The sequence below is a fragment of the Nerophis lumbriciformis genome, linkage group LG04, assembly GCF_033978685.3.
Source record: "Nerophis lumbriciformis linkage group LG04, RoL_Nlum_v2.1, whole genome shotgun sequence".
Taxonomy (NCBI): domain Eukaryota; kingdom Metazoa; phylum Chordata; class Actinopteri; order Syngnathiformes; family Syngnathidae; genus Nerophis; species Nerophis lumbriciformis.
Genome location: NC_084551.2, coordinates 40,325,141 through 40,337,698, shown reverse-complemented (window position 1 = coordinate 40,337,698; position 12,558 = coordinate 40,325,141). Strand labels below are relative to the sequence as shown.

General features: G+C 41.8%; 1 protein-coding gene across 1 annotated transcript in view; it reads right to left on the bottom strand.

Moving 5' to 3' along the window:
• Positions 1-5,111, bottom strand: part of stx17 (syntaxin 17) — a 37,904-nt gene extending 32,793 nt beyond the window's left edge. Inside the window, exons 1-3 of the mRNA XM_061954939.1 lie at positions 4,961-5,111; positions 1,753-1,916; positions 1,603-1,668 (exon numbers count right to left, since the gene is read on the bottom strand). Of these exons, the coding sequence (XP_061810923.1) occupies positions 1,603-1,668; positions 1,753-1,875 (189 nt within the window). The 5' untranslated portion in view covers positions 1,876-1,916; positions 4,961-5,111. The remainder of the gene's footprint in view (positions 1-1,602; positions 1,669-1,752; positions 1,917-4,960) is intronic.
• Positions 5,112-12,558: the final 7,447 nt, after the last annotated feature.

Genomic DNA, 12,558 nt, shown 5'->3' with positions numbered 1-12,558 from the left:
AGTTGGTGCTCTAAGTTCCCTGAATTGTTTCCTGCTTTTTCAAGTCACGAGCTTTCTTGACGATTTCAGCATTACGTTTTGTGAGGTGGTCATTCATGTAAACATTTGTACCCTTCAGCTTCTTCTCCTGTTTTAGCATTGCTATTGTAGATTTTCTGTTAACTAGTTTGACGAGGATGACCGAAGTGGTGGTGTTGTTGTTTCTTCAATTCAGTTGGATGCATGTTCCGATGGTATTAATGTAGATTTCAATTTCCTTTAATTGCAGAAAGTTGACCACTTGCTGTTCTGCTGAGGCAACATCCATTTCATCCGGTTCTCCTCCATTATTCACAGCTTTCGCGTAGGATGTTGGTTTAATTTGGTGCTCTGTCACAATGAAATCATTCATTCGTTTATCCTGATCCATTTCATCTATGAAATTCCTCAGCATGTTGTTGTCCTGTTTCACTGCACTCATTTCTTCTTGGATAATCTTCACTTTTTGACGCATTTCCTGAAAATCCCTTCTCATGTTATTATTCTGAATTTGCAGACTTTCTATAATTTCCTGCAGACTTCTAAGATCTTCTTTGTTTTCTGATCTGTTTTCAGATCTTCTTTAAGTTTTGTTGTTTCTCTTTCCAGGTCTGCTTGGTGATCTTTTTAAAATTCTCTTATTACTCTTTCAAGGTCTGCTTCGTGATCTTCTTTAAGTTCTCTTATTACTCTTTCCATGTCTGCTATGTGATCTAATCTTGCATTTTTATGTCATTGACTATTATTTGTAGCATCAAATTTTGCTTCCCATCGTGTCCTATATGCAACATAAAGTCTTGCTTCCCCTTGTGTCCTGTGTCCAGAGACTCATTTGATTCAGATGACACCAAAGTTTTCGGGATTTGAGTTTTTCTTCTAGATTTTGATATCGCAGCAGCTCGCTAACGTCAGTGTCTCTATAGCAGCTTGTATCAGCTCGCTAACGGCAGTTGCTTCTTTAGCAATTTGCGGCACTTTTAAATTGTTTATGTCTACAATTTCGTACCTTGCGCCGTTCAGAGGTCAACTTGAGGTGTCAGCCTGTCAACTTACATCACCCTGTGTCGTCAGAAGCACTTTAAAACAGCTTCAAACTCTTTCTGTAGCTTTTGGTTGCTAGGCAACCGCTTTGAATTGAAATACGTTTAACACTAATACCTATAACTATAATGTGCTAGCACAAAGCTAAGATGAAGGCAGATGTTCCTTTAAATATGCAATTTAACCAGTTTGTGTCGACTTAAGCTGTAGTCGATATCCAAAACTAAAACTATAGCAATTGTTTGCACATTTTTTTGTGACCGTGGTTAGACAAATAATAAAAATTAATGATAATAAAATTATTTTTTAAACAACGGCTGTTTGTGCACTCAATAAGAAGTCACTGTTTGCATGTTTTAATGCTATGTGTGTAGTTACTGTATGTTGCCATAAACTGACACATTTTCCAAAGCCATTAAGCTTTGTCTCTCAAATTTTATGTCGACAAAAGCGGCCGACCGGGTATGTTGACATCCAGGAATATTGTATCGCACATTATTCTAAAATTTCCACTCCTACAGGCTGAAATCCATTTTAATATACCTGAACCGTTCGGCTGGCGTTTATGTGCTCTTGATGAAGGCGGTCCCATTGCTGGCTATGTTGATACTGCAAAGATTAAGCAAAAATCCTCAGACACCGATCAGATTTTTTGGATGTGAGACTGCAATTGTATGCGGCATTAAGGCCAACCTTCAGCACGTTGTTGTGGTGTTTCTGCAGCCTCTCCAGGTCGGTGGGTAGAGCCACTTTAATGAACTTGTGGATGGGGGCCTCCAGGCGTCTCAGGGTCAGTTTTGTCATCTCCTCCGCCATTGGAACCTGTGCCAACGTGACGCACCAGCCGTGCTTGATCTCTGCAGAGGTCAGAATAAGTCATCCACGAGTATGTTTGGCAAAAAAAATTACACAATTTCCCTTTTGCTGTTTTCAAATACTTTAGGGTAGTGGTCCCCAACCACTGGTCCGCGGCCCGGTACCGGTCCGTGGATCAATTGGTACCGGGACGCACAAGAAATAATTTAAAAAATAAAATAAATAATATATATATATTTTTTTTATTAAATCAACATAAAAAACACAAGATACACTTACAATTAGTGCACCAACCCAAAAAACCTCATTCACACAAAAGGGTTGTTTCTTTCTGTTATTAATATTTCTGGTTCCTACATTATATATCAATATAGATCAATACAGTCTGCAGGGATACAGTCCGTAAGCACACATGATTGTATTTTTTTTGACAAAAATTAAATAAAAAAAAAAAATAGAAAATACACTCCATTCTCTTGACCTGAATATTAACCAAGTATTAGCGATATTGTTATTATAAGTGCTAAGGCAGATTAACAATTTTTAGTGGCGCCGTGATCACAGAGCGCTACCTATTTTATGCAGTTATTGACATACTGAGCTGCTTCTGCTGCATTGCCTTGAAATTGGCAAAACCTAAATCTAGATTATAAATCATGCCTCTCACCTGAATAGTAGAAGGTTGTGGCCATAAACCGAGAAGTTGGTCAACTTTCACATCCAATTTAGACCCGGCAAGAAAAACACGAAAAAAAGCTCTTTGGCGGCACCTTTTTTTTTTAACCTGGGGTTGGATTATTATTAATTCTTCATCTAAATGGGAATATATGAACATCCCATCAGTCCACATCCCATTGAGAGCAGACATTGTACAGTAGGTGATTGTTTTGTCATGTTCGTAGTTTGCATTTTTTATCGTGCACTTAGCAGTAGTGCTACATGATGCTTAGTGTATCACTATAGCTGTTGAACATGCGGACTCTAAAAGTCGTAGTTCATCCTCTGTATATTCAGGCTCAAAATTTGAAGGTTCTGGATCCTCATTTGTCCCAAAGTAGTCTTTGATGGCTCTCATGAAGTATGTCACGATTAGTAGTTGTTGTTATTAAAGGGAAAAGCGAACGTTGTAATGCGCCTGTGAAATTACTCAACAGCGGTATGCTTACAATGAGCAAAATACGTAAATATTACATGTTATTATGAAGGGAAAAGCAAACGTTGCAATGCATCTGTGAATTTAATGCGCCACTGCATACTTAAAATGAGCAAAATACAAAAATATTACATGTTATTATGAATGTGAATGTAACTACATTACATATATACTCATAGCATGTACAGTGCATCCAGGAAGGAATTCACAGCGCTTCACTTTTTCCACATTTAGTTATTCTACAGTCTTTATTCCACTTTAGAATAAGGCTGTAACATAACAAAATGTGGAAAAAGTAAAGCCCTGTAAATACTTTCTGGATCCACTGTATATAAAACAATGATGAAGGCTTTTAAATATTTTTAGAGCGCTTTATAAGCGGAAAATAGAGACTCCCATTGGCTCCATTGTTAGATTACTTTAATAGCATTTATTTACGAGTTAGAATTTGTAAAAAAAATAAAACATAAGTGTGCTTGTCTTAGACAAGGATAGTGATAGGAAACATTTCCAAAAAATGCAGGTCACCGTTAATCATCGACTTTTTGGCTACAAGAAGAAGAAGAAGAGAAAATGAAGAGGAAGAGGAAGAAGAAGAAGAAAAAAGTCGTTGTTTCCAGTATAGAATCCACGCCCATAAGAACTAAGTACACTTAGTATACATATTGCAGTGTACTAACGGAGGTGGGTATTCAGGGGCTGATGTAACCAAATGTGGTTCCTTGCCCCATTAAACTGTCTCTTTACATGCAAGATCATTTATTATATCACAATTATTGAAATTCAACGATTTGGTGCATTTGCAAACAGCTAAAATTATGTATAAAGCAAACTACAACCTGCTACCCAAAAATGTACAACAATTCTTCTCAACAAAAGAGGAGAAATATAACCTTAGGGGAAAATCTAATTTAAAACATTTGCATGCTCGTACAAAACTTAAAACCTTTAGTATATTAGTATGTGGAATTAAATTATGGAATGGATTAACCAAATAAATCAAACAAAGCACCAATATGATTCAGTTTAAGAGACTGATGCAGTCTCTGTGTTCACAAAGTACACAGAATAAGAATTATGATGAACATCTTGAACCCTTTTGTTTTTTTATTGAAACAAAGATTATTTATGTATTTAATATTTGTTTGCTTACTATGGTATATTATTAATTTGTTCACTGCTTTGTTATAGAGAACAAGGAAATTGGATACAATTGGTATGGAATGAAAAGGGGTAGGATTAAATAAACTCTGCTTTTTCCTACTCCTTTTCGGACGTGCTGTAATGAAACAACTGGAAATGTGTGATGCATTACATTGTATCGTATGCATGTTCGAAATAAACTGAAACTGAACTGAACTGAGCTGAATTGGTGGAGCCAAATTTAATCCGGATCCAATCCAGATTACGCATTTGCCAACAATTTCAATTTCAGATGGAAAATCGCATTTTGCATGTTCAGACGCTTCTGTGAAATCTTATCGGATCATGTCATCATTAGTAAGGCTTATAAAAGAACCTAAAACTGTAGCTAAAAGATGAGAACGTTTGATCCTCATCCAAATTGTTATCTAGAACCAAAGGAACAACACTCCCTCTTACAAAGAGCGTTTCAAGCCATAAAATACCAGATTAAATAGGTAGATTCGTACACAGCAGGACTGGACACCACCTTTAATTCACGTGCTGTCATTCTAAATAGTAAGATTTTGTTTACCAAACCAGGGACATAAACATCCGTTGGAAATGAAGACAAGCTAAATGACGTTTAATAGTTCGTTAATAATAATATTTATAATATTTTTTTATAATAATATTTAATTAAAAATATAAACGTTTACGAAGCTACTCTAATAGATAAGGGAGCTCCCAACACAGAAACACTCCCTAACTTAAAATACTGACTCTTACAGAACATAAGGTCACACTTACCTCAGAAAGTATATGTTAACTACCCAATAGTTAAGCTTCACCTTTACATGCTGTAGTGAAAAAAGCCATTAGTGACTGTGTGGTACATTTTTAAAAAGTGTTATTTGTAAACAACGGAAGAGGGCGTTGTCGGACTCGTCCGACCTAAAACAGCGGTGACGCCAACTAAGGTTCCGCATGACAACCGAGTAATACGTATTAAGGAATACATACGACACCCTCATTATAAACACAACTCATGCTGCTTATCCATTTCATGTGCATTTTGTGGGTTTGACAGGCAAGCTGATCTAAAATTGATTCATTATTGACGTTGGCCAAGTGAACTCTACCAGGAAATGGAAATGCGTTATCATTTAATGTACAAACCCCGTTTCCATATGAGTTGGGAAATTGTGTTAGATGTAAATATAAACGGAATACAATGATTTGCAAATCATTTTCAACCCATATTCAGTTGTATATGCTACAAAGACAACATATTTGATGTTCAAACTGATAAACTTTTTATTCAGTTGTATATGCTACAAAGACAACATATTTGATGTTCAAACTGATAAACTTTTTTTTTGTGTGCAAATAATCACTAACTTTAGAATTTGATGCCTGCAACACGTGACAAAGAAGTAGGGAAAGGTAGCAATAAATACTGATAAAGTTGAGGAATGCTCATCAAACACTTATTTGGATCATACCACAGGTGTGCAGGCTAATTGGGAACAGGTGTGTGCCACAAAAAAATGCTCAGTCTTTCACAAGAAAGGATGGGGCGAGGTACACCTTTTTGTCCACAACTGCATGAGCATATAGTCAAACAGTTTAAGAACAACGTTTCTCAAAGTGCAATTGCAAGAAATTTAGGGATTTCAACATCTACAGTCCATAATATCATCAAAAGGTTCAGAGAATCTGGAGAAATCACTCCACGTAAGCGGCATGGCCGGAAACCAACATTGAATGACCGTGACCTTCGATCCCTCAGACGGCGCTATATCAAAAACCGACATCGATCTCTAAAGGATATCACCACATGGGCTCAGGAACACTTCAGAAAACCACTGTCACTAAATACAGTTGGTCGCTACATCTGTAAGTGCAAGTTAAAGCTCTACTATGCAAAGTGAAAGCCATTTATCAACAACATCCAGAAACGCCGCCGGCTTCTCTGGGCCCGAGATCATCTAAGATAGACTCATGCAAAGTGGAAAAGTGTTCTGTGGTCTGACGAGTCCACATTTCAAATTGTTTTTGGAAATATTCGACATCGTGTCATCCGGACCAAAGGGGAAGCGAACCATCCAGACTGTTATCGACGCAAAGTTCAAAAGCCAGCGTCCGTGATGGTATGGGGGTGCATTAGTGCCCAAGGCATGGATAACTTGGCACCATTAATGCTGAAAGGTACATACAGGTTTTGGAACAACATATGCTGCCATCTAAGCGCCGTCTTTTTCATGGACGCCCCTGCTTATTTCAGCAAGACAATGCCAAGCCACATTCAGCACGTGTTACAACAGCGTGGCTTCATAAAAATAGAGTGCGGGTACTTTCCTGGCCTGCCTGCAGTCCAGACCTGTCTCCCATCAAAAATGTGTGGCGCATTATGAAGCATAAAATACGACAGCGGAAACCCCGGACTGTTGAACGACTGAAGCTCTACATAAAACAAGAATGGGAAAGAATTTCACTTTCAAAGCTTCAACAATTAGTTTCCACAGTTCCCAATCGTTTATTGAGTGTTGTTAAAAGAAAAGGTGATGTAACACAGTGATGAACATGCCCTTTGGCACGTGTTGCAGCCATGAAATTCAAAGTTAATTATTATTTGCAAAAAAAAAATAATGTTTATGAGTTTGAACATCAAATATCTTGTCTCTGTAGTGCATTCAATTGAATAAGGTTGAAAAGGATTTGCAAATCATTGTATTCCGTTTATATTTACATCTAACACAGTTTCACAACTCATATGGAAACGGGGTTTGTATAACTGCACGAAAAAGTTGTATTGTGAAACATATTATTTATTGAGAAAAGTCTTGTATACTGATAACATTGCATATTTAATGAAGGCATGTGAAGTAATACTTTAAACTACATCTTGAACCCTTTTGTTTCTCCTTTTGTTATATTTGTTTTATTGAGACAAAGATTATTTTACAGTATGTATTTAACATTTGTATGCTTACTATGGTATATTATTTATTTATAATTTATTTCTTCACTGTTCTGTTACAGAGAACAAGGACATTGGATAAAATTGCTATGGTATGAAAAGGGGTAGGATTAAATAAGCTCTGCTTCTTCCTACTCCTTTTCCTTTAAACTGAAACTGAACTGAACTGAACTGCACCTTTGAAACGGGCAAAATCGCACTTGTTGCCCGTTGCTGCTTCTTAAAATTTGAAATATCCATCCTTTTTTTTTTACCGCTTGTCCCTCTCGGGGTCGCGGGGGTGCTGGAACCTATCCCAGCTCCATATCAATGAAATATAATCCATCGGAAATGTTTTAATCAATCAGTCAGTCAAACAAACTTTATTTATATATCACTTTTCATGCACATGCCCTATTGACATTAACAATGGGGCATGGCACTGAGAATTGAGGAAAAAAAACACTTTAGAGGTGTCCACACTGGACAAAATAAACGCCACCTAAAAAAATGAGAGAGAGAGAAAAAACAATAGTATGAAACATATTGTAAAATATATGTTTAAAAAAATACATACTAATTACATTAATAAACTAATAACATGACAGTGAGATAACAATAGTATAAAAATAACACTATATATATATATATATATATATATATATATATATATATATATATATATAATTTAGTGTTGCCAATCAACCTATCCCCAGGTGCATGTCTTTGGAAGTGGGAGGAAGCCGGAGTATCCGGAGGGAACCCACGGAGTCACGGGCAGGACATGCAAACTCCACACAGAATGATCCCGAGCCCGGGATTGAACCCAAGACTACTCAGGACCTTTGTATTGTGAGGCAGACGCACTAACCCCTCTTCCACCGTGCTGCCCCCAATGATACTCGAACTTGCTTTATAAATAATATATTTATTTAAATAAAGCATTTTTTCTCCTCTGTTGACAGCAGTGTTGGCGCTAGGAATTTTCAAAATGGGGTCCCAGGGACCCCATCAAGTCACAAAAATGGGGTCCCATAGTAAATTTTTGGGGTCCCACTTTTTTGTACGCGTTTTGAAAAAAACAAAAAAAACTTATGCATTATCCTGTTGTATCTCACATTCTATATTGTGTTTTGAAAAAAGGTTGTCATAAACGTTACTTAATTCATTAAAAAAAAAAATACAAAAAGAAAACAAATTTGTATACAGTATTCAGTTATAAACATTCATTCACTTTCTTCTTTCCTTCATGGATCTAAACTTTACCACTGCTGGTAGTTTTTCTATGTTATTATTTAATAAGTTGTAGGTGTATTTATTTCAGTATAAAAGTGTAAAAAGTGTTTTGCTTGGGTCATGAAATGATGATAATTGTGTGCTAGGACATACATACATTTTATATTTAATGCTTAAATCTCTGGAGTCTACATCAACTTCAGATCTATCCCTCATTTTAAAATGTTTTATTTTTTTTATGTTGTTTTTTTGTTTTCTGCCCTTTTTTCTCAAACAAAACTATGTTTTTAATGGCAAACACAAAATATGCAAAATCTTCCACCAAAAATATTTTTCAAAGTGGAATATTTGATATGAAGTAATCGGAGCCTTGGATAGGTCAATAATTCACAATAACATTGATTTTGATTCAATATTATGTTTTGAGCAATGACAGTTTGAAAGAAGAAAAAAAACAGCTTTGTTTTATTCGTCAACATTGCAACTTTTTCTAAATCACATTTCACCTTTAAGCTTTTTTATTTCACTTTTGTTATGTTTTTTGTTTATTTTAATAGTATTTTTAGAATGTGCCGTGGGCCTTTAAACAATAGCTGTGGGCCTACACTTTTGACACCCCTGCTATAGATAATAAAAAATTAAATCTGATAAATCTATGGATAAAAAGCAGAGCATGGCAACACATGCGCGTTTATCATAACTCTCTCGCTCTCTCTGTCTCTGCCCCTCCCTCACGAATGCTGCTGCACACACCTTCACAATTTGTTTTGTTTTCAACCCCTTCTTAACCCTGAACATATATTGAAAATACACGCAACCCTAACTCAAAATGCCGGACATTTGAGGCATTTAAGAAACTCCGCCCGGACTGCCCGGACAGCCCCGCAAAAGAGGACATGTCCGGGTAAAAGAGGACGTATGGTCAGTCTAATTTATTGACATTTAAATTTGTGGAAAAATTGTGGAAGCAATAAGATCTTTTTTTTTTTTTTTTAGGTCTACTCAAACAAATAATTTCACAGCCCCCCTGCAACCGCTACAGACCACCTGTTGAAGACCATCCATCCATCTTCTTCCGCTTATCCGAGGTCGGGTCGCGGGGGCAGCAACCTAAGCAGGGAAGCCCAGACTTCCCTCTCCCCAGCCACTTCGTCCAGCTCTTCCTGTGGAACCCCGAGGCGTTCCCAGGCCAGCCGGGAGACATAGTCTTCCCAACGTGTCCTGAGTCTTCCCTGCGGCCTCCTACCGGTCGGACGTGCCCTAAACACCTCCCTAGGGAGGCGTTCGGGTGGCATCCTGACCAGATGCCCGAACCACCTCATCTGGCTCCTCTCGATGTGGAGGAGCAGCGGCTTTACTTTGAGCTCCCCCCGGATGGCAGAGCTTCTCACCCTATCTCTAAGGGAGAGCCCCGCCACCCGGCGGAGGAAACTCATTTCGGCCGCTTGTACCCGTGATCTTGTCCTTTCGGTCATAACCCAAAGCTCATGACCATAGGTGAAGATGGGAACGTAGATCGACCGGTAAATTGAGAGCTTTGCCTTCCGGCTCAGCTCCTTCTTCACCACAACGGATCGATACAGCGTCCGCATTACTGAAGACGCCGCACCGATCCGCCTGTCGATCTCACGATCCACTCTTCCCTCACTCGTGAACAAGACTCCGAGGTACTTGAACTCCTCCACTTGGGGCAAGATCTCCTCCCCAACCCGGAGATGGCACTCCACCCTTTTCCGGGCGAGAACCATGGACTCGGACTTGGAGGTGCTGATTCTCATCCCAGTCGCTTCACACTCGGCTGCGAACCGATCCAGTGAGAGCTGAAGATCCTGGCCAGATGAAGCCATCAGGACCACATAATCTGCAAAAAGCAGAGACCTAATCCTGCAGCCACCAAACCAGATCCCCTCAACGCCTTGACTGCGCCTAGAAATTCTGTCCATAAAAGTTATGAACAGAATCGGTGACAAAGGGCAGCCTTGGCGGAGTCCAACCCTCACTGGAAAAGTGTCCGACTTACTGCCGGCAATGCGGACCAAGCTCTGGCACCGAGCATACAGGGAGCGGACCGCCACAATCAGACAGTCCGTTACCCCATACTCTCTGAGCACTCCCCACAGGACTTCCCGAGGGACACGGTCGAATGCCTTCTCCAAGTCCACAAAACACATGTAGACTGGTTGGGCAAACTCCCATGCACCCTCAAGGACCCTGCCGAGAGTATAGAGCTGGTCCACAGTTCCACGACCAGGACGAAAACCACACTGTTCCTCCTAAATCCGAGGTTCGACTATCCGGCGTAGCCTCCTCTCCAGTACACCTGAATAGACCTTACCGGGAAGGCTGAGGAGTGTGATCCCACGATAGTTAGAACACACCCTCCGGTTCCCCTTCTTAAAGAGAGGAACCACCACCCCGGTCTGCCAATCCAGAGGTACCGCCCCCGATGTCCACGCGATGCTGCAGAGTCTTGTCAACCAAGACAGCCCCACAGCATCCAGAGCCTTAAGGAACTCCGGGCGGATCTCATCTACCCCCGGGGCCTTGCCACCGAGGAGCTTTTTAACTACCTCAGCAACCTCAGCCCCAGAAATAGGAGAGCCCACCACAGACTCCCCAGGCACTGCTTCCTCATAGGAAGACGTGTTGGTGGGATTGAGGAGGTCTTCGAAGTATTCCCTCCACCGATCCACAACATCCGCAGTCGAGGTCAGCAGAACACCATCCCCGCCATACACGGTGTTGATAGTGCACTGCTTCCCCTTCCTGAGGCGGCGGATGGTGGTCCAGAATTGCTTCGAAGCCGTCCGGAAGTCGTTTTCCATGGCTTCCCCGAACTCCTCCCATGTCCGAGTTTTTGCCTCTGCGACCGCTGAAGCCGCACACCGCTTGGCCTGTCGGTACCTGTCCGCTGCCTCAGGAGTCCTATGAGCCAAAAGAACCCGATAGGACTCCTTCTTCAGCTTGACGGCATCCCTCACCGCCGGTGTCCACCAACGGGTTCTAGGATTACCGCCACGACAAGCACCAACTACCTTGCGGCCACAGCTCCAATCAGCCGCCTCGACAATAGAGGTGCGGAACATGGTCCATTCGGACTCAATGTCCAGCACCTCCCTCGTGACATGTTCAAAGTTCTTCCGGAGGTGGGAATTGAAACTCTCTCTGACAGGAGACTCTGCCAGACGTTCCCAGCAAACCCTCACAATGCGTTTGGGCCTGCCAGGTCTGTCCGGCATCCTCCCCCACCATCGCAGCCAACTCACCACCAGGTGGTGATCGGTAGAAAGCTCCGCCCCTCTCTTCACCCGAGTGTCCAAAACATGAGGCCGCAAATCCGATGACACAACTACAAAGTCGATCATGGAACCGCGGCCTAGGGTGTCCTGGTGCCAAGTGCACATATGGACACCCTTATGTTTGAACATGGTGTTCGTTATGGACAATCTGTGACGGTCACAAAAGTCCAATAACAAAACACCGCTTGGGTTCAGATCCGGGCAGCCATTCTTCCCAATCACGCCTCTCCAGGTTTCACTGTCGCTGCCAACATGAGCATTGAAGTCCCCCAGTAGAACGAGGGAATCACCCGGGGGAGCACTCTCAAGTACTCCCTCGAGTGAATCCAAAAAGGGTGGGTACTCTGAGCTGCGGTTTGGCGCGTAAGCGCAAACCACAGTCAGGACCCGTTCCTCCACCCGAAGGCGGAGGGAAGCTACCCTCTCGTCCACCGGGTTGAACTCCAATGAACAGGCTCTGAGCCGGGGGGCAACAAGAATTGCCACCCCAGCCCGTCGCCTCTCACTGCCGGCAACGCCAGAGTGGAAGAGAGTCCATCCCCTCTCGAGAGAACTGGTTCCAGAGCCCTTGCTGTGCGTCGAAGTGAGTCCGACTATATCTAGCCGGAACTTCTCGACCTCGCGCACTAGCTCAGGCTCCTTCCCCCCCAGCGAGGTGACGTTCCACGTCCCAAGAGCTAGCTTCTGTAGCCGAGGATCGGACCGCCAAGTGCCCTGCCTTCGGCTTCCGCCCAGCTCACATCGCACCCGACCTCTATGACCCCTGCTATGGGTGGTGAGCCCATTGGAGGGGGGACCCATGTTGCCTCTTTGGGCTGTGCCCGGCCGGGCCCCATGGGGACAGGCCCGGCCACCAGGCGCTCGCCATCGTGCCCCACCTCCGGGCCTGGCTCCAGAGGGGGGCCCCGGTG